The sequence below is a fragment of the Podarcis tiliguerta genome (assembly GCF_965153285.1).
Source record: "Podarcis tiliguerta genome assembly, chromosome: 4".
NCBI classification, from domain to species: Eukaryota; Metazoa; Chordata; class Lepidosauria; order Squamata; family Lacertidae; genus Podarcis; species Podarcis tiliguerta.
In genome coordinates, this window is record NC_139537.1 from 71,368,946 (window position 1) to 71,389,212 (window position 20,267).

A 20,267-nucleotide genomic window follows, 5' to 3' on the forward strand; every position below is an offset into this window, starting at 1 on the left:
CCTATTGGTAAAAAAGGGAGGAAATGCAATTAGAGGAATCCTGGACTGGGAAAAGGGAACAACAACAACAACAACAACAGGGGAGGGGGGTGTTGACTACAAAAAGGTTTGTGAGAAACTGTAGAATTGTGAGGGTGTGAGGGCAGAGGTGAACTTCACTGGTGGAGATGCAAAACTCACTAGCGCTCCCCCCAGCTTATCTCTAGTAGCCAGGGGGCAACCATTCCGCCCACAGAATGCCCCTTGAATTTATTATTTTGGTCACAGACCAGCCCACATACAATATCAAGGAAGTCATAAAACACAATAGGGATTCATTTGAATTTGCAATTAGATAAAACAGGGACACTACAGATATAGCAACAGTTAAAAAATATATAAATTAAAACTTAGTCACTAACATATAACCTAAAATTATTATTTAAGGCCTTAATCATTAGGATAGCACAGCTTGTTCCCTAAGTTTTATGGCAAACGCACAGAATTTGGCTACCCTTAATGTGATCTCAGGATCCTTGTCCTCTACCAGGGATTTTAGACATTGAAGTTCAGATTCATTTGGAGATTTTTGCATAGCAGGGGTAATAAATACCGAGCGTATATCCCTGTAGAAACAGCAGCGTAACAAGGCATGAGAGACAGTTTCTACCTCCATCAAGCTGCAGGGGCAGACTCGTTCCACGTATGGTTTACCCTCGAATCTGCCCTGCAATAAGGCAGATGGCAGCACGTTGAACCTAGAGAGGGTAAACGACCGTCTGTATTTATGCCCCTTGAAATTTCGGGAGGGGGGGAGAGAACGATGGCCATCAGCACAGAGATGTCAGACATGCGAGCTGAAGCATTGATTCATTTCACTCCCATGCCCTTGCCCTCAAAATGGGGCCGTGAAACTTTGCAGGAGATTGGCACTGTGTCAGAAACAGCATTAATCCAAAGCAGAAATTAACTTTTCTCAGAGACTAATCCCTTTCCTAAAACTGTTGTTTATTTCAGGTACATGCACTGAAAACTCACACGTTATCAGGATGGCTTTAAAAGAGGATTAGACAAATCACAGAATCATAGTTGGAAGGGACCCAAGCGTCATCTAGCTCAACCCCCTGCAATGTAGGAATCCCAGCTAAAGCACCCAATAAGACTATCAGCAATGCCTTAAAAAGTTTGTCTTCTCTCCTAACTGACTTCATATGCCCCCTGGCAGTCACATCTGATTGGCTGCATAGCATCTTGACATCATGCAATTGACTAGATGATCCTCAATTGGCTGGGATCACACATGTGACTTGATCCAGAAAGGAGGAACAGCACAAAAGAGGTAAGGATGGCAAGAAATATAGGATTGCGAAGGAGACTATCCTTGCAATTAAAGGCTTTACAGTGAAATATTTCTGGGCGCTCTCTTATCCCCGTCAACAGTCCCAGATATCAAAATGGGAACATACTCAACACAACCTGAATCCTTGCTTGATTCAGAGTCACTCTGTTGATGTGGAGTTTCCCCAGAAACAACTAAGAGACTTACATCATCAAATACTCTTGAAACAACATGTTTGTCTAGAATCGGAATGTATTTGGTTGTGCGAGGAACAGCTGTCGGGGCCAAAGCATCCATTATGGTGAGTCGCCTAGCAACCAAACCATGAGTCTTCAGCCACTTAGCGGAAGGGATATCTAAAGGGCTTTTTAAAAGACAGGAGAAAATAAATGAGACACTGAAACCCATTCAAAAATACCCCTCCCCCCTCCAAAATCAAGTTCATCAAATCTACTTACTCTTTATCTATCTTTTTATCTTGTGTCTTCTCTGCAGCGGGCACTTAAAAACAAGATTATTGTGTCATTTCACATGCGCCAGTACTGGGGAACGAACAGTCAGGAGCACAGGGTTGCCTAGAGTGTAAGGTCCTGTCTGCACTATGCATTTAATGCAGTATCATACCACTTCAAATAGTCATGGCTTCCCCCAAAGGATCCTGGGAACTGTAGTTGGTCAAGGGTGCTGAGAGTCATTAGAAGACCCCCTATTTCCCTCACGGAGCTACAGTTTAAAGTGGCATGACGCTGCCTTAAATGTAGAGTGCAAAGGGGGCCTAAGTCCCAAACGAACCGAGACCAAAGTTAGAAGGGCAAGGGTGAGGCACAGGCAGACCAAAGAATAGATGGGAAAGCCAGACAGTTGGAAGGCTCTTGAGACAGCCACTCCACCTGGCTGCTCTGCCCAGGTGACAGGCCCAGGGCCCAGTGAGCTGATGGAATGGATTAGGCTATTCTGGAATTTGGGAGGGTGGCACGACACTTGCAGCCTTCTTTCTGCAGCCATGACTGGCTCACCAGGGAGGGGCAGCCAAACACAAATCAGGAGCACACACCAAAGAAACACCTAACAACATTCTAGTCCCAGCATGAAAGCACGCCCGCCACTGCATTTAACATTACATTAAATGCACAGCAGGCAGCAGCACTGCTAGCTTTAAAAGAAAACAGAAGTTAATACTGAGCACAGGAAGACCCTATTTTAACAAAAAAAAACCACTGCACACTGAGAGAGAAGGTTCAATATTTAAGCTTTAATCCTTCCCTCCCCCAGAGGCAATTAAAATGACGTCTTACCCACCTGCTCTTAGAAAGCTCTCATGGGCACCAAAGGGAGCTTTCCCCCATAAGGGTGGTTTTCATGGGATATTGGATGATTTGACAGGGGGCGATCCCACCAACCTGTCCAAGTTGGTCTACAGGGGGCAGGAGTGGAGATAAAGATCTGGCCCAGCAGGCCATAAACGTTCCCCACTGCTGGCTCAGAGGAATAAAACATGGCTTCTGCACAGCTTTCCCCCTGCATAACCGCAGTGGCCTCAAGACCCACTAGGTGATGGAGGAGATGGTTTCGTTCTCTCAGGAGCACAGAGTGCAGTTCAATATTCAGTTAACTGGATATTCCATGGACAGGGCTAAGGCGTGCGGAAACAAATGGCGGCCTAAGCATTAATAAAAAGGGCCACAGCTTACTTTTTCTTTCGGGAGATCCTCTTTCATTTGGACTTTGTTCAGAAGGCTTTCCTGCATAGCGTTGCGTCCTAAGCATGCTGCTCCTTGTTTGTTCTGCAGAAAGATGTTCACAAACACACACAAGCAACTTAATAACAAACCAGAAGTCGGCTTAGATTCTGAAAAGCAAAATAACTTTTTAGTGCCTCCAGCCCTTTAGGCAAAAACTGAGCACAGGAAACATTCCCACAGACAAAATGCACAGCCTCCATAATTAATTCTCCCCACTTTCCCATTCACTGTGTGACTCAGTTGAATATATAGCTGTTTCTGGGCAGAGTTGGGACCACACTCATAAGCTTTGAATATGCACTTTAAAGTATATGTGCTGGAATTTTGAAATTTTGATTTTGCATGCCAAGAAAAGGGGGCAAATCCAGCTTTTTGGGAACAGAGCCATACAGCCATTTTGAAAAGGATAACAGGTCAAAGGAGTTTTTCTCCCAGAGTTTCTATTTTTTAATGATGTGTTCAAAATGCGAAAGGTTCAGATATAGAGTGCAATCATACGTTAGCTTACCTGAGAGGTAAGTCCCACAATACTTAAGGAAACTCACTACTGAGTACAATATACATGAATAGGATTGTGCTGTTCAGGAAGACTCCATTCATGGTGCTATCCCAAAAAATTACATGAATTTCCCACTTAAGAAAAGACACTGTGTTTCCTTGCGAATCGGAATGAATAGCACTGCTAATTCATTCAAAACCCTGATTTTGTCCAGTTTTAGATGTTTCAGATAATCAGAAATCAGGATGCTGTTGAGCATTATAAAATTGAATTATATCTTCAGATTTTCATGTCTCCATGCCATAAACTTACAGGAAACTTTCCAGACTCTCATTGACATCCACAGAACCCCTTTCTACACTGGAGAACTGAGGTCAGCTCTTCGCGGGCCGAAGGGAATTCCTTTCCCCTTCAAACCAACAGGACATGCAACACAGTACACGCAACTAGAAGCAACTAGAAGCAGGATTCTCTTTTTGCCCCACAGCAGGTTAATAAAGGGAGGGTTGGCAAAAGAATCATTGGAAGGATCAATGGGGACAGATCCCACTGCTCAGGATTATTTTTTTCCAGCCGAAACTTGACAGAACCCAGTTTCGTCACCTCTCAAGTAGGCGCCATTGCTATTCTAAGAGAATGAGAGGGGTGTTCATGGTGAGTTCTGGCACCTCTTTTTCCAGAAAAATAGCACTGGCACCGCTATATCCTCATAGCTGTTCACAAACCTGCAGGATTTTCCACTGCAATCTGATACAGAAAACAGTGAACCACCTCAATATATATATTTTAGTGTCATTTTAAAAACACAATTATTTTTATTTTTAGTGAAGGGACCACAATAATGAGGCAGACTGGAAAACAAATAATAAGAGAAAGTTCTGGCGCGCGCGCACACACACACACACACACAAACACACACAAACACACAGATCCATTTTAGACTTCAGTTGGAACTTTCTCCATGCTAGTCGTCTTTCGAATGTTGTTTTGAGAGGACTGCATTTCCATGGTCTGTGCAGCACCTAGCACACATCTGGTGTTAAACCATGTGGAAGAAGAGGTTTCATATTCAAGTTGTCAGAGACGGGACATGTTTCACTGAGGAATCTCCACAATCTGTTTTACCTGCGTATAAGGCTTTCTTCCTTCTGGTTGGACTTTCAGAGCGACCCTGACGTCCATCTGTACCAGGTTCTGGCGAAGCCGTTGCAGGCTCTTCAGAGGCCCAATATGGCCTATCTGGAGATGGGGGATTCAGTCCCTCACCGTGTGTGGTTGCTGCGGATGCAGCAAAAGGCTGCCTGCGATGTCTGTTTAAGAAACAGGCAAGTCACTACCTGCGCCGAAGCAAGCACACACATACACACACCCACATATTTGGGAGAAACCGCTTTGAGAAGTGAGAAGCCTGAAATAAACACACATATTGTATTCAACTAGGTTGGGGTTTCCCCAAAGTTGGGTCTCCAGCTGTTTTTGGACTACAACTCCCATCATCCCTAGCTATCAGGACCAGTGGTCAGAGATGATGGGAACTGTAGTCCAAAGACAGCTGGAGACCCAACTTTGGGGAACTCTGAACCAGGTCCTAGTCAGAGTATACCTGTTGAAATCAATGAATCTGTTAGTCGTGTCTCTTAACTTCAAAAGGCTTACTCGGAGTAGGACTAGCATTGAATACCATGCCGTGTTTCTGCATCTTGGTGTGCCTCATATGAACCAGCACTTGATGCTCAAAAACTGGCATAGAATTCTAGGTCTTGGACAACCAAGCTGCACCTAAAGAAAAGCTTAAGAGAAAGCATAAGATCAGCAACCACACATATTTCCATTTGGAATCCAAGGAATCTGACTCTGCTATGAGCTCCTGAGAGATCTGTTTCTCTGTGTGCAATCAGTCTTGGAGCAATCCGCATGCAACCTTACTGGTGTTCAAAACAACAACAACAACTAGCTTTTGTATGTGGATGAAACACTTTTCCACGACAAAGTAAAGGATGATGCAGAGGATCATCCAATTTGTAGTAGTCTCTTTTATTCTTTGGCCTTGGGTTCTCTACTTGTGGCAACACGGACCTCTCTGATTGGTTCAACAAGATCAGGCATTTGCGTACCACCACTGAAGCCACATTTAGCACAGCTGTGGTGGCTCACAGAAACAAAAGGAGGAGGAGCTTTTGCGTTAATCCTTTGGCAGAGAATCATCCTTGCGATGAGAGGAGTGAAATTTACCAGCATATAGAGGGGAATATATTATATTACCTACTGAAATGGATTTCTTAATGTAACGATGAGGAAATGGTGGCCCTCCAGATATTGTTAGACAACAGTTCCCACTGTCCCTGAATGTTGGCCCGGCAGGCTGGGACTGATGGGAGCTAGAGTCCAAGAATATTTGGAGGGTCACAGGTTCCCCATCCCCACCTCAGTGTTGTGAAGATGAGCACTTTATTTTCCCGTTCATATTTCCCTCCCAATATAGACATACTTATCCTGACGGTCTTTTGCTCCATTAAACAAATCCATCAATACGCTGTCAGTGTAAAAGGTATGTATTGTCTTCAGTTCTTTTTCTCCTCTTTCAATCTCTTTCTTTAGTAGATATATATCCTCACACTGCCAAAAATGAGGAAACGGTGACTGAAATTAATTACGAATCAGTTCTAAACCAGATACCAAACCTACACAATAATACCAAGGAGGAGGGAGTTTTATTTATTAAAAGAGCCTATCCCATCTTTCAGGACAAGGTGGTTTGCAAAACCCTTGATAAAACATGTGAAACAGTAATTTAAAATAGCAATTTAAGCCTACAAATAAACCTCTTTAAAATTAACACTAAAACCACAGAAAGGCACATTAATTGATAAGAATAATGAAACACAGATGAAAATAAAAACATATTAAGGGTCCTTTTAGCAGTCATGGGGGAGGAAAGTTACAGGCACTTCATGGGCAATCTTTAATTGATACGGGGCCAGTACAGAAAAGGCCCCATCTCTGAATCACTCAGCCTAGTCTCTCTTAATGGCAGGTAAGAGAGCAGAATTCAGACAGCTTCCTAAGGCAGTCCTTCAGGTAACATGGTTCCAAACCATTGAGGGGTTAAAGGACAAAGCCAGCAATTTATAAACTGCGCCAGAAACAAATAGGCAGCCACTGTAAGCCGTGCAGAACAGGTGTAATACGCTTTGATTGTTGGTCTCCTAAAAACCATGCTTGCCTCTGCATTCTGTACTAACTGGAGTTTCTGAACCATTTTTGAAAGGCAGCCCCCACATAATGCATTACAGTAATCTAGCCAGGATACAACCAGAGGATGAGACACTAAGGGAAAGCCTACTCCCTCTGGTTAAGGGTAGAGGTGGAAAACCAGCCAATTTTCTAATCCAGTTAAGATTATACATAAAAATATATATCCTGCAGGAAAAAAACCTCATGCTTGAAAGTTAATTCAGCTTCATCCTTTACTATAGCTACTGATGTAATAACATAACTATGATGGATGATCATGGAGATACATTCTGCTGCAAATCTAGAATCCCATTACTGCACCCTAAGAATTATTATTGAATTATTTGTCATTCATCTTTCTGATATATGATCCCCCACACTCTGATAACACATCCATTTCTTATTTTCCCCCCCCATTTCATGACTAATGCACTTCCCAAAGGTGAAGTGAAAACATAAACCTGTCATTCCAGCAACCTTCCTCCTCTTACCAGCGTGGAGGGGTATGAAATGGAAATAGCCATAAAACAAAGGGTGGAAATCCCTGTTTCACAGCCCCTACAGCAAAAAAAAAAAAAAAAAAAGACTTGCCTTGAGAGTTTAAGCTGTGCTCACTGCCAAAGTGAATGTAAGACAAGACACACACACACACCCGACTTAGACAGCAGCCAATTTTAGCATATATACAAGTTTGTTCTTTGTAGATGTACTGGAGCTTATTAAAATCAACACATGCACACATCCTTCAGCCAGGCTATTTATCCTTCCAGTGACAAGGCTACTTCTCCTTTCATTCAGTACACAGGATATTACACTGAGTTAACAGCAAGGATGAGCATCATCAGACACCTGTCAAAGCCTACACCCCAGCAAAGAGATCACTGCTAACAGCTCATCAGGTAGGAGACCCAACAAGTGCTTACCAGAAGTGAGAGGGGTAAGATACCATATTGGTTCTGCCAGTGCATTTGCACTGCACTGACCTTCCCACCACCTCAGCTCTCCACCTCCCAGTAAGCAACAGAGACACATCTGCCAAGTCTTAACCCCAAAACCCTTGGGCACTCATCCTCCTTGCTGTTGCTTCCTGTTCATCTGCTTCCTTCAAGCAATGGCAAGAACAATGAGAAAGGCAGCAGAGGCCTCCACTTGCTTTGATCTCTCCTCCTGGGTAAGGGGTGTGCAGACTGGGCCCAAAAGGAGATCGCTAGTGGTGATCATGGCAAAGAGATGGGCACACTGAGTGACAGCGGCTCACTAACAGGGACTGGCTGGATGAGGAAGAGTGGTGGGCACTGCCCACCGAAGAACCCTCCAGGGAGGACATGGAAGAAACAGGCTAAGACCCAGGATTGTGGTGGTGGGACACAGGGGAGCAGACTGAGGAAGGAACGAGCTGGGAGGTGCTAGAAGCAGGAGGTATGAGAAATCAAGGAGGATCAGGAGAAAGAGGCCCTTCAGGACAGGAGGCTGGGGATCGCAGTGTGAGCACAGACTTAGACAAAGAGGAGTCAGAGGTTACCCCCGCTACCCAGAAGGAGGATAGTCCCAGTCCTGCTGGTTCCCCTGCCCACACCCACCCAGCACCCCACTCATGGAGAGTCCTGCATGTTGCTGAGCAATGGGCCAGACAGGCCCAGAGAAGGAGCCCATCCCGTTGCTTCAGTCTTCATCTGCTTGGGAGGGATTCAGAGTGAGAGGCTAGAGGGGAAAGGCGGGGACAGCGGTCAGTTTCAGCAACATCTCCAGCTAAATGAGAGGAGCCAAAGGAACTCTGTTATGTTGTTACTTTATGTGAAAAATAGCTACTTGCATTTCGTGACTCAAGTTCTTTCCTGGCCCGTGGGTGACCTGGGCTCGCCTGACAGCCCCCTGACATTCACACATCTTACTCTAGGGTCCCTCAACATCTGGCATCAAACACCAGTATTCACAAGTGCCCTTGAAAATTAGGACTCGGGGGACTCTCCCACAAAGGCTAAGATTTGGCAGAGATAAGCTGTCAGATGATCCTCCTGATGAGGCCTTAGTTCTGGTATATCCATTTTGCTTCTCAAAAATGCTTTTGAACCTTCCGTTTTATGCAGACCCTATTAAGAAATTTGCGCACTAACCAATTTCATCAAAAGTTATTATACAGCCTCCATGGTATGAAAAAGAAACACCTTAAAGTCTTCATCTTAACGTTTACTAAAGACTTGCCTCAGAAGGTTTTGGAGCATCAGGGTCTCTCAAAATAATATGATAGTAATGAAACCGTCCACCTGTCTCACTGGCCAATTCATTTAAAAATTTATTCGCTCCGGTATCATCACAGTTAAAGGAAATAGTGTGAATTGGAATGTTCCGGTGAAGCTGGAGCTGGTCTAGAATTCTATCGGGGGGCTAAAAAAGAGAGAGAGAGAGAAATTAAATGTATTGACACAGAGATATTAACCAATACGCACTGCATAACAAATCAACTGGCTTCAGATTGTATCTTATTGAGGAAGTGATAGAAGCATTAATAATAATAATAATAATAATAATAATAATAATAATAATAATAATAATTTTTTATTCATATCCTGCCCTCCCCAGCCAAAGCCAGGCTCAGGGCGGCTAACAACAATAAAACAATACAACATTCTAAAATCATTTCATTATAAAATTAATTAAAGCCTTCCGTGATTTATACCATAACAGACAGTGCTTTGAGCTACAGGCAATCATCAAAACCAAAGGAAGCTTAATTCCACTGGCTGAGTGTGGCATCCTGGGGATCAAAGTTCTCGTTCAGAAGGCTCTAATTTGCTATCTCAGCACCTTCATCCAACAATCCAAACACTGAAGGAATCTTCAGGTTGAACTTCCTCCTGTCGGGTCCACAAGGCTGGCAGAACCAGCGTTGATTGTGCAATATGCCCAGCTAGTTTCCCAAACCAGGTATGACAGCTTCCCTGGTAAAAAAGTGTCCCTCTATCTCCAGGACATGCAGCATCTAATTCCAGCCTGAGACTGCAGCTCCTGCCACCACACTTTCTCCTTAATGTTTGCTGTGCTTGATAAAGCTATGCTTTCCCATAATCAATACCTTCCCCTCCCCACTGCGGCTCCACTCCCCCCAACTGGTCCTCCCTAAGCTCCTCGAGCCCTTTCTCCTTCCTCATCAACCCTCCACTCATACATGCCATTGTTTCTCCCATTCCAACTGTCTTTCAAGACCCTCATCAGTGCTGCTTTCTCTACCCAGTACCTACAACTGTTTTTCTCTCCCTACAACCCTCCCTCCACCCGAGCTGCTTGCCCCAGTTTTCTCAAGAACCTCCTTTCTCATCTACCCAAAGACCTCAGCTTTTGGACCCTCCTACTCTGGGCGCTGGAAGATCATGTTTCCTCTGTTATCATGCGTCCTTCACCATGTCCTCTTCCCAGACTCTCATGGTCCCAATGTCTGTCTGGAACAAAGGATGGTGAGGACACAAAGATATGTATCTTCCTTGAACTGACTCAGACTAGTCTCAGTTTAGCCAGCCCTGCTCTACATCAATGCTCTGCTTTGTCATATAGCCAGTGTTACATCATCATACTGCCCTGACATGTCTTGCTTCTTCCATAGATACCTGGTCAGGTCTCCCATCAGTGAGAAGATAAATGGCTTGAGTGTCACTATCAGAATAGGCAATCTGAAGGGCTTGCAACGTATTTGTAGAACTTCCAATCTAAGCAGTCAACAGAGAGAGAAAACATCAGGAGGAAATGGAAACATTAACAGTGCTAAACCTGTGAAATGGATTGTCATATCTCTTTGTCAGGTGTGCTGGTGAGAGGAACCTCACAATTTGTCCAAAGGAAAGATTTAATTCAGACCCGGAAGTAGTCTAAATCACCTGGTGGGCAACAATCAAAATACATTCCTTCCAGTAGCATACTTTTATGATGAAAGTATGAAATCTTTCTGCAGGAACTCTTCCCAAGACAGATTTCTGTGCTTCGAATACAGTGATACAACCAAAGGTGCTTTCACCCTGATGCTAAATGCTCTTTTGAACCCAATAGCCCACTTCAGACAACACATCCCTGGTCCAACAAATCATGGTTTTGTTCAATCAGGAATGTGTAGTACACCTATGTGCTCTCTTCTTGCCCCTCCCATTTTCTGATTGGGCTTAATACAAGACTTCCTGGTTTGTCAAGATTACAGTTTGCTGTGCCGTTCAAACCAGAAACTGTGGATTGAGTGCTCCTACAAACCAGAATCAAATTATGGTTTGTAAGGAGCACTCAAAGTTCTGTGGATTGTGGCGTGACAAACTAGGAAGTCTTGTATTGTCAGGAGCATGAGGAGGAAAGAGGAGCATAATAATAATAATAATAATAATAATAATAATAATAATAATAATAATATTTATATCCTGCCCTCTCTGGAGAGGCCGGGCTCAGGGCGGCTAACATCAAAATATATAATACACTAAAACATTAAGTCAAACAATTGATTAAAATACAGCTTAAAATTAGATCAAAAGCAAAATAGAATCATATGGCAACTTATATGAATTATAATGGTGCTTAGACCTTAGATTCAAATCCTCATTCAGCTATGAAGGTGACCTTGTGCAATCACTATATTTCAGTCTAATCAATTTTACAGTATTGCTGTGAATAAACTGGAGGTTGCCCTAGCTGCTAAGAGCATAAAATGGAAGAGGTATACAATCGTGACTTCTTTGGAGAAATTGCGGGTTTAAAATGCGCTTAAGAACAATTCAGGAACTCTTAAATTTAAGCTGTGCACACAAGGGAACATAGAGAAGAGCACACAGGCACATGCAGCACATTTCCATAGCTTGTTAGATCAGGAATGTGTTGGCTGAACCAAGAATGTCTTAAATGCAGAAGGGGAGTGAGAGAAGGTGGTACTCTTGCAAATAAAATTGTGCCTTTCAAGCCAGGTTTATAGTAACCAAAAATGAATTGAGGTGCACAGCAAAAACTTGGGTTACTCACATTTTCTTAATGTGCTTTTTGTTCCTATATTTACCTCCAGATCGTTTACCCATCGTAGAGCTTCTTCCAAACTTTCTTCATTAACTCTAGCAAGTTTCTCCTTCCAAGCCACTGCCTCAGTGTCAAATCTTACAAAGTTAACTTTGGTTTTGTCTCTCAGTTGTTCCTGTAAGAAATGCTGTGTTGAATTCTCCTTCATAGAAGAAATGTCACACTTTTTGCTGTATTTGAAAAGCAAATGACTGCAGGAGTACATTTCATTCTTCTAGAAGTGATAACAATTATTTATTTCTGGAGATTGTAATTCTACCTCACAGCGTTTCAGACGTACTGAATCTACCCACACACCTCAAACTGGAGAAAGTACCGTATCTTTCGCTCTATAAGACACACCCCGACCACAAGACGCACCTAGTTTTAGAGGAGAACAGGAACAAAAATGTTCTCTCCCTCTCTGTGCAGAGCCCCTTCAGCAAAGCGGCAGGAGAAACGGAGCCCCTGCCATTTTTCCTCCGGCTTCACTGAAGAGGCACTGCGCAGAGAGGGAAATCTGCACAGCGCCTCTCCAGCAAAACAAAGACAGGAGAGCCAGAGGGATCTCTAGGCAGGATTGGAAAGAATCCTGTCTGAAGCACTGGGAGTAGACCAGTTAGGTGGACTAATCAATCATCTGACTTGGTACAGCTTTCTCTATCCCTCTGCATGACTGCAGAAATATAGAATATGTCTTTGCGCGCATTTTGTTTTACAATCCTTGCCTTGGGGAACATAGCTGTCACTCACCCGCATGAGCTGAAATATTTTCTGCTTCACCACGGGCAGTTTGTCTTTCATAGAGTGGGATGTATCAATGAGAAAATAGATGTTATCTTCAGTTACGTCTCCAAAGAGTGCTCTGCTCCCTTTTTTCAGCTCCTGAAGTCTACAGGAAAACACACTCAATGTTTAATGAGAGGCACAGACTAAACTGTGTAAAATGCTCCCTTTGTCTTTCATTAACTCTCCTATGCTTGTAAAAACTTATCTGATAATAGAGATTGTCAGAGCTGGCTCCGGGTCCCAGCTCACCAAGGACCAACGCTAGCCGATAGTACAGTATCAAAGTCTTTATTGAAGAATAGTCTCCATTTACAAGTCTCAGCGTCCCAGCTCTACGTCTGGACTTTAGACCGGCGAAGCTCTGTCTGGGTCTCCGCCCCCTGTGCACCAGCTCAAGACTCTAATCTTACTCCACCTCTTCCTTCTCTCTCTCTTCCTCTGGGTCTTACTACCCCCCGGGGTCTCATTCCTCCTGGACTCTTCTGACGCAGAGCTTGACCCCTCTGACTCCTCCCCCTCTCTTCGGCGGGCTTTAGGACCTGGCTCCTTACCCGGGCTGCCCACCTTGCCGCCCTCCTGCACATTTGAACTTGGCGCGCGCGCGCGTTTAACTTTCCGGATGACCGTTTCCTCGCTCCCTGACGAGGGCGTGGTCACTCCTGCCTCACGTTCTCCCTCTGCCTGCGCGCTCCCTGATCCCGATGCCTTGGACTCCTCCCCCCTACTGCACTCTGGGGGGGACGCTGGTCCGGATCTCCAGCTGCTACTCTCTGAGTCCCCTCCGGCCCCTTCTTCCCGAGTTGTCCCCCTGGGCACTCCCCTTGCCCTGACCATGGGGGCCCCTTTCTGTGAATCCTCCGAGTCACTGGAGAGACTCAGAGACCTCGGACTACTGTCGTCGCTGACATTTCCTTCAGACTCCTCCCCCTCGCTCTCCGTTTCCTCCCTCTCCTGTGACTCTGCTCCTGAACCCCTGACATCCATCCCCCCCTCGAAGCCCCCCCTTCCCCCCTCCCCTTCCTCCGGCGGGGGTGCTGGGTGCTCCGTCGTTGTGGGGGTGAATGGTGGATACAGTTCGTCCCCCGTGGCGTGCATCCAGTTAGAGAAATCCGGCTCGTCCTCCGTGTCTTCGCCGACCTCGTTCTCCTCTGCTTCCATCTCCGTGCCGCCATGCTCGAACCCAACGTCCTCCCCCATCACGTCCATGTCCCTCTCACCCTCGTTCCCCTCTGGGTCCGTTGCCTGCCAAGGGCCCCTCAGCCACCTCTCCTCTCCTCGATTGTCCCACCAAAACGAGCGGTCTGAGGCAAACCCCGAGGGCGAGCCCTCCGGTGAACGTGTTTCTAATGCTGGTTCTTCGTCCGAGGTGAATCCCTGGAACGTGCTGGTAGAAAGCGTGGGTGTGAAAAGCCAGTCGTCGAAATACTCGGCTGGCATGGGCCTGTGTGGGAACAAGGCATGAAACTCCTCTTTGAGGAGAGGCTCGTCCAGGGCATAGTCCGGCACCCAACTGTTGGCGCTGGCCGGGGTACCTTCCCTTGCGAGAAAATATTCTACTCCCTCTGCCCCCCATCTCGAGTCCAAAATCTCTGTGACCTGGTTGATGGGTTCCCTTCTTGGCGACTCCCTCCTTGGGGGGATCTCCCTATACTGGTCTGGTGCTGTGCCCTGCGCCTGAAATCGGTGAGGTGCTTTGTAGGGCGTGAGCACCGACCTATGGAATACTGGGTGCATTCTGGATCCTTCCGGAAGTGTCAACCGGAAGGCCACCGGATTGATCTGTGCCTCAACTAGGTAAGGTCCTAGCTGCTTATGTCCGAGTTTCTTCTTAGCTAAGGATCTGGTCGGCACTGCGTGGGCCGCTAACCACACCCAGTCTCCCACCTGTATGTCTTCACCAACCCTCCTGTGCTTGTCAGCCTGCAGTTTGTATGCGTGCTTTGCAAGCTCTAACTGCCTCCTAAGCTGCTCGTGGACTTCCTGCAATTCCGCCGCCAAGACTTCCGCTGCCTGTGGCTCCCCCTCCCCCAGTCTCTCTAATCCCGGGAAGGTTCTGGGATGCCTCCCGTTGTTGGCGAAGAACGGCGTCACCCCTGTGGACACGTGCTTCGTGTTGTTGTAAGCGAACTCAGCGAGCGGCAGGTAGTCCACCCATGTCGTCGGCTGTTGATTTGCATAGCATCTCAGGTACTGCTGCATGATGGCGTTGACGCGCTCCGCTTGTCCGTTGGTCTGCGGGTGTCTCGCCGACGCTAGGTTGATCTTGACGTTCAGGAAACCCATCAGCTTCTGCCAGAAGCTCGAAATGAACTGGCGCCCCCTGTCGGACAAGATAGACCGTGGCAGTCCGTGCACCCTGAAGACGTGGTCTATGAACAGTTTGGCGGTCTGTTCTGCCGTGGCCACCTTCGCGCACGGAATGAAGTGGGCCATTTTAGTGAACATGTCCACCACCACTAGCACTGCCGTTTTACCCCTTGAGCTGGGTAAATCCGTGACAAAGTCCAGGGCCACCCTCTCCCACGGTTCGCTCGGGGTCTGCAGCGGTTCGAGCAGTCCCGCCGGAGGTTTGTGCACTGACTTGGCCCTTTGGCAGGTGTCGCACCTCGAGACGTACTCCGCGACTTCCCCCCTCATCTTGGGCCACCAAAAATCTCTGGCAACTAGTTCTGCCGTCTTCTCCTTGCCAAAGTGCCCGGCGGTGGGTGCGTCGTGTAACTGCTGCAGTACTTTCGCCCGGAGGTCGTCTCCCGGTACATAGAGTGCTCCTCTCCGGATGAGCAATCCGTCTCGTACTTGGAACTCGTCGTCCTTCACCGTGCCCTTGTGCACCTCCTCCATCTTGGCTTGTGCGAAGGGGTCCTCCTGCAGTGCTCGACGGACCGCCTCCAAGTCCACGGTTGCTGAAGCGCACGTCCACGCTTTCGGAGCGAAAATGTGCTTGGCCGCTGCTGGTGCCGCCTCTTCGAGGTATTGCGGCTTTCTGGACAGTGCATCCGCCATGATGTTGTTGTCGCCTGGGATGTATTCTATCCTGAAGTCGAAATCCGCAAAAAATTCCGCCCATCTGATGTGCCGCTGGTTCAGGAACCTTGCCGTGCGCCAGTACTCCAGGTTCTTATGATCCGTGCGAACCTGCACTGTGTGTTTGGCCCCGACGAGGAAGTGCCGCCACGCCTTGAATGCTGCATGAATGGCCAGCAACTCCCTGTCCCAGATGGTGTAGTTCTGCTCCGACTTGCTGAGCTTCCTGGAGTAGAAGGCACACGGTCTCCAGTCCCCATGCGGGTCCTCCTGCAACAGTACGGCGCCCACGGCTCTGTCTGAGGCGTCTGTTTCAACCCTCATCGGTTTGCTGGGATTCACATGCAGTAGCTGCCCTTCGGACGAGAAGAGACGCTTAAGGTTCTGAAAGGACTGCTCCGCTTGCTCCGTCCAGATGAACTTCTTCTTCTTAGAGCTGAGCGTGTCGGTAATGGCCGCCGTCTGCATCGCGAACCCCTTGATGAACTTGCGGTAAAAGTTGGCGAACCCCACAAACCGCTGGACCTCCTTCCGATTGCGCGGGCTCTTCCAGTCCAACACTGCGCGAACCTTGGCGCTGTCCATGGCAAGCCCCTTGTCTGACAGCTTGTAGCCCAGGAAATCCACCTCCTTCCTGTCGAACTGGCACTTCTCCAGCTTGGCATACAGCCGATGCTCCTGCAGTCTCTGCAGAACTTCCGTGACGTCACCTTCGTGGGTCTCCTCTGATTCTGAGAATATCAGGATGTCGTCCAGGAAGCAGACGCATGTCTTGTAGAGGAGACCCGCCAGTACGTGATGCATGAAGGCTTGAAAACAGTGGGCGCCATTTTGTAAACCGAAGGGCATAACTCTGTATTCATATGTGCCCAGGGGCGTGAACATGGCAGTCTTCCACTCGTCTCCTTCCCGTATGCGAATCAGGTTGTACGCCCCTCGCAGATCCAATTTTGTAAAAACGCGTCCTTTCCTCACCGTTGCCAGCAGGTCATCTATCTTGGGCATGGGAAAGGCCGTGGGCTTGGTCTTGGCATTTAAGAGCCTGAAATCAACTACAAGCCTCTTTTGGGGCGTGTCCCTTTTCTTCACAAAGAATACAGGACTGCCCCCCGCTGCCTTCGACTCCCGGATGAAACCGCGCTTCAAGTTGAGGTCTATGAACTCCTTGAGCTCCTGCAGCTCGTCCTCAGACATGGAATACAGTTTCCCGGCTGGCAGCGTCGCTCCTGGCAGGAGGTCAATCTTGCAGTCATAGGGCCTGTGGGGAGGCAGCTTGTCCGCTTCCTTCTCGCAGAAAACCTCCAAAAACGCTGCGTACTTGCGCGGCACTGCTTGCAGCGTGCCTAATTGTAGCTGCGGGTCGTCCCCTCCTTCTTCCGGGCTAGGAAGGATGCAATGTTCCGCGCAATAGGAGGAGCCGAAGGTCAGTTGGCGCTGGTACCACGCCAATGCTGGGCTGTGCCTGTGCAGCCAACTCATGCCCAGGACTACAGGCGTGTCCGACAGGTGGGTGACATTAAAGCTGATGACTTCTCGGTGATTTCCAATCCGCATCACCATTGGTTGCGTTTGTTGTACCACCTGCCCCCCTAACAAGTCTCTGCCATCCACCGTGACGTTCAGGGGCAGTGTGGCTGGTAGCAGTGGTATATTGTGCTGCTGAATGAATTCCAGTCCTATAAAGTCAGCGTTACTGCCGGAGTCAATGGTGATCGGCACCTCCACAGTGCGTCCATTGGGCAATTGGAGAGACGCTGTAAGCTGCACCACTGGTTTGGGTGGGAGGGGGTCTGTGGGTTGCAAAAGTGCTGGGGATTGTTTCATTGACTTGTCTGGCTGGACCCCAGTGCCTCTTCCTCCAGCCAGACTCCGTCGTTTAACTGTTGCTGCGTTTTCAATTGAGCTGCTTCTGCGACTGTTGCCGAGGCTGCAGTGTGCTTGTGGAGCCTCTGGGGACACTCTTTCGCCATGTGTTGAGCACTGTCGCAGATGTAGCACTTCCTGTTCCCTCTAGGAGGCTTCGTTTTGGCTGCTCCCGGTGTTAGGGCTCTGTTAGCTGACTGAGCCCTGGCACCTCCTATCTCCATCGGCTCTTCTCCCCCTCCCTGCGAGGGTGTGGAGTGCGCACGCGCTGCTTCTCTGGGAAAGAAGGGAGGTGCTCTGGCTGGTGCCCTTCCCCAACGCCCTTCTTCCCTGTTCCAAGGACGTTCTTCCAGATGCACCCCGATTTCCAGAGCCCTCTGGACTACTTGCTGGGTGCTCCCTGGTCTCTCCCCCCTTCCGATCTCTGCTTTTACATCTGCATTCAACCCCTCCCAAAAGAGGTCTCTGACTGGCGCAGAATCTTTTTCCCACCCCAGGGCATGAACCAATCCGAAAAAGCGTGTATGGTACTGCCTCACGCTGGCTTTGCCTTGTTTAAGTCCATGTATGTCCCTCCTGGCAATATCGACGTCTACCTTTGATAAAAAACATGAGTCCATTGCTTTAATAAAAGCCTTCGCATCTTGGAGCACTGGATCATTGTCCCTCCATAGATTCCTCAGCCACGTTTTGGCTTCCCCATGCAAATGGGACAAGATAAACCCCACTTTCTCTCTCTCATCTCTAAAGTCTTTGTCAAGTAGATCCAGCGCAAACAGCAGGTCTGCTCTGAAGTTGGGGTACTGCTGCAAACTCCCGTCGAAATGCGATACAAGGCTGCCTCCCCTTCTCCCCAAGCCAATGCCTTCTGCCTTGGATCCCGTTTGCCCCTGTTTAGAAAGCACGTCCAACCTGACCTGGAGATCCCGGCAGGAGGTAACCATTTCCTCCTCTCTCTTCCTGGATGCAATTACCTCCGTGCTGAGTTGTGTCACCGCTTCTTGCAGGGCTTTTATCTGCTCTTCCGTCGTCATCTTGCCTGAGTTTTGTGAGCTCTGTAAGCACCTCTCCTCTGCCCTCGCTGCGTCGACTCACGTGGCGAGGTTCTTGGTGCCAAAACTTTAAAAAGGAGACAGAGCTTACTGTCAGAGCTGGCTCCGGGTCCCAGCTCACCAAGGACCAACGCTAGCCGATAGTACAGTATCAAAGTCTTTATTGAAGAATAGTCTCCATTTACAAGTCTCAGCGTCCCAGCTCTACGTCTGGACTTTAGACCGGCGAAGCTCTGTCTGGGTCTCCGCCCCCTGTGCACCAGCTCAAGACTCTAATCTTACTCCACCTCTTCCTTCTCTCTCTCTTCCTCTGGGTCTTACTACCCCCCGGGGTCTCATTCCTCCTGGACTCTTCTGACGCAGAGCTTGACCCCTCTGACTCCTCCCCCTCTCTTCGGCGGGCTTTAGGACCTGGCTCCTTACCCGGGCTGCCCACCTTGCCGCCCTCCTGCACATTTGAACTTGGCGCGCGCGCGCGTTTAACTTTCCGGATGACCGTTTCCTCGCTCCCTGACGAGGGCGTGGTCACTCCTGCCTCACGTTCTCCCTCTGCCTGCGCGCTCCCTGATCCCGATGCCTTGGACTCCTCCCCCCTACTGCACTCTGGGGGGGACGCTGGTCCGGATCTCCAGCTGCTACTCTCTGAGTCCCCTCCGGCCCCTTCTTCCCGAGTTGTCCCCCTGGGCACTCCCCTTGCCCTGACCATGGGGGCCCCTTTCTGTGAATCCTCCGAGTCACTGGAGAGACTCAGAGACCTCGGACTACTGTCGTCGCTGACATTTCCTTCAGACTCCTCCCCCTCGCTCTCCGTTTCCTCCCTCTCCTGTGACTCTGCTCCTGAACCCCTGACAGAGATCAAATAGAAAAACCCAGTCAAATATTATTTTTAAAGAAAACTAAAGTCATTATATATACAATACCCTTTAAACATGAAAACCTATTAAAGCTTAAAACCATACAAGAATGGGATCTAGAGTCTAGAACTCCTCCGCATTTTAAGGGGTATCAGTATGGTGTGGTAGTTTGAGTGTTGGACTAGGACTGAGAAGACAAGGTCTTTGTAGGCCACGAAGTTCACCAGAGGACATTAGGCCAATGACCACCTCTCTACTTGACCTATCTCATATTGCAAGGGTAAAATGAGGTTGGGGGACTATGTATTCTGCTTTGAGGCCCTTGAAGTATATTATTAATGGTAACACCGTCAACATCAATGTTAAAAAAAAAAAAACTTTATTCAATTACAGTATAAATGTATTATTGTTTACTATATAATTATCGTGTTGCTTCACAAATTCCTGATAATGTACTCATTACCATTTCCCCTTCATCTCAAAATGTACTGCATAAAAATAAATACCTGAATGGTCGACATGGCAACCTAGAGAAGCTATAGTGTCAGAGAAGGCTGTTTACCATGTTGGGTTCATTACCTACTGTTCCTTAGCTTAACCTTTTCCCACCCATGGCCTTTTAAACTGAACTCTCACATTAATACACCTACATCAATGTGTGGGCTGCGTGTTTCAAAACAACACTTAACCAACCACTTTACTGGAGAATATAGAGCAAGGGTATGGAACCTATGACCATCCAGATATTGTAGGACTCCAATCTCCCATCTGCTCCATGCAGCATGGCCAATTGTCAGCGAAGATGGGAGTTGTAGACCAAAACATCTGGAGAACATCAAACCAGGAAAGGCTATAATTCCGAGAACTATGTGGAAT

The 20,267-nt window shown here is 47.6% G+C and overlaps 1 protein-coding gene across 3 annotated transcripts in view; it reads right to left on the bottom strand.

Annotated features, from left to right (window-relative positions):
• VWA3B (von Willebrand factor A domain containing 3B) overlaps positions 1-20,267 on the bottom strand; it is a 75,567-nt gene that overhangs the window by 30,046 nt on the left and 25,254 nt on the right. For all 3 annotated transcript variants that reach the window (XM_083437587.1, XM_083437586.1, XM_083437588.1), the window contains exons 12-20: positions 12,563-12,701; positions 11,814-11,945; positions 10,396-10,494; positions 8,996-9,178; positions 6,048-6,175; positions 4,685-4,869; positions 3,010-3,102; positions 1,777-1,819; positions 1,526-1,682 (exon numbers count right to left, since the gene is read on the bottom strand). In XM_083437587.1, coding sequence (XP_083293713.1) covers positions 1,526-1,682; positions 1,777-1,819; positions 3,010-3,102; positions 4,685-4,869; positions 6,048-6,175; positions 8,996-9,178; positions 10,396-10,494; positions 11,814-11,945; positions 12,563-12,701 — 1,159 coding nt within the window. The remainder of the gene's footprint in view (positions 1-1,525; positions 1,683-1,776; positions 1,820-3,009; positions 3,103-4,684; positions 4,870-6,047; positions 6,176-8,995; positions 9,179-10,395; positions 10,495-11,813; positions 11,946-12,562; positions 12,702-20,267) is intronic.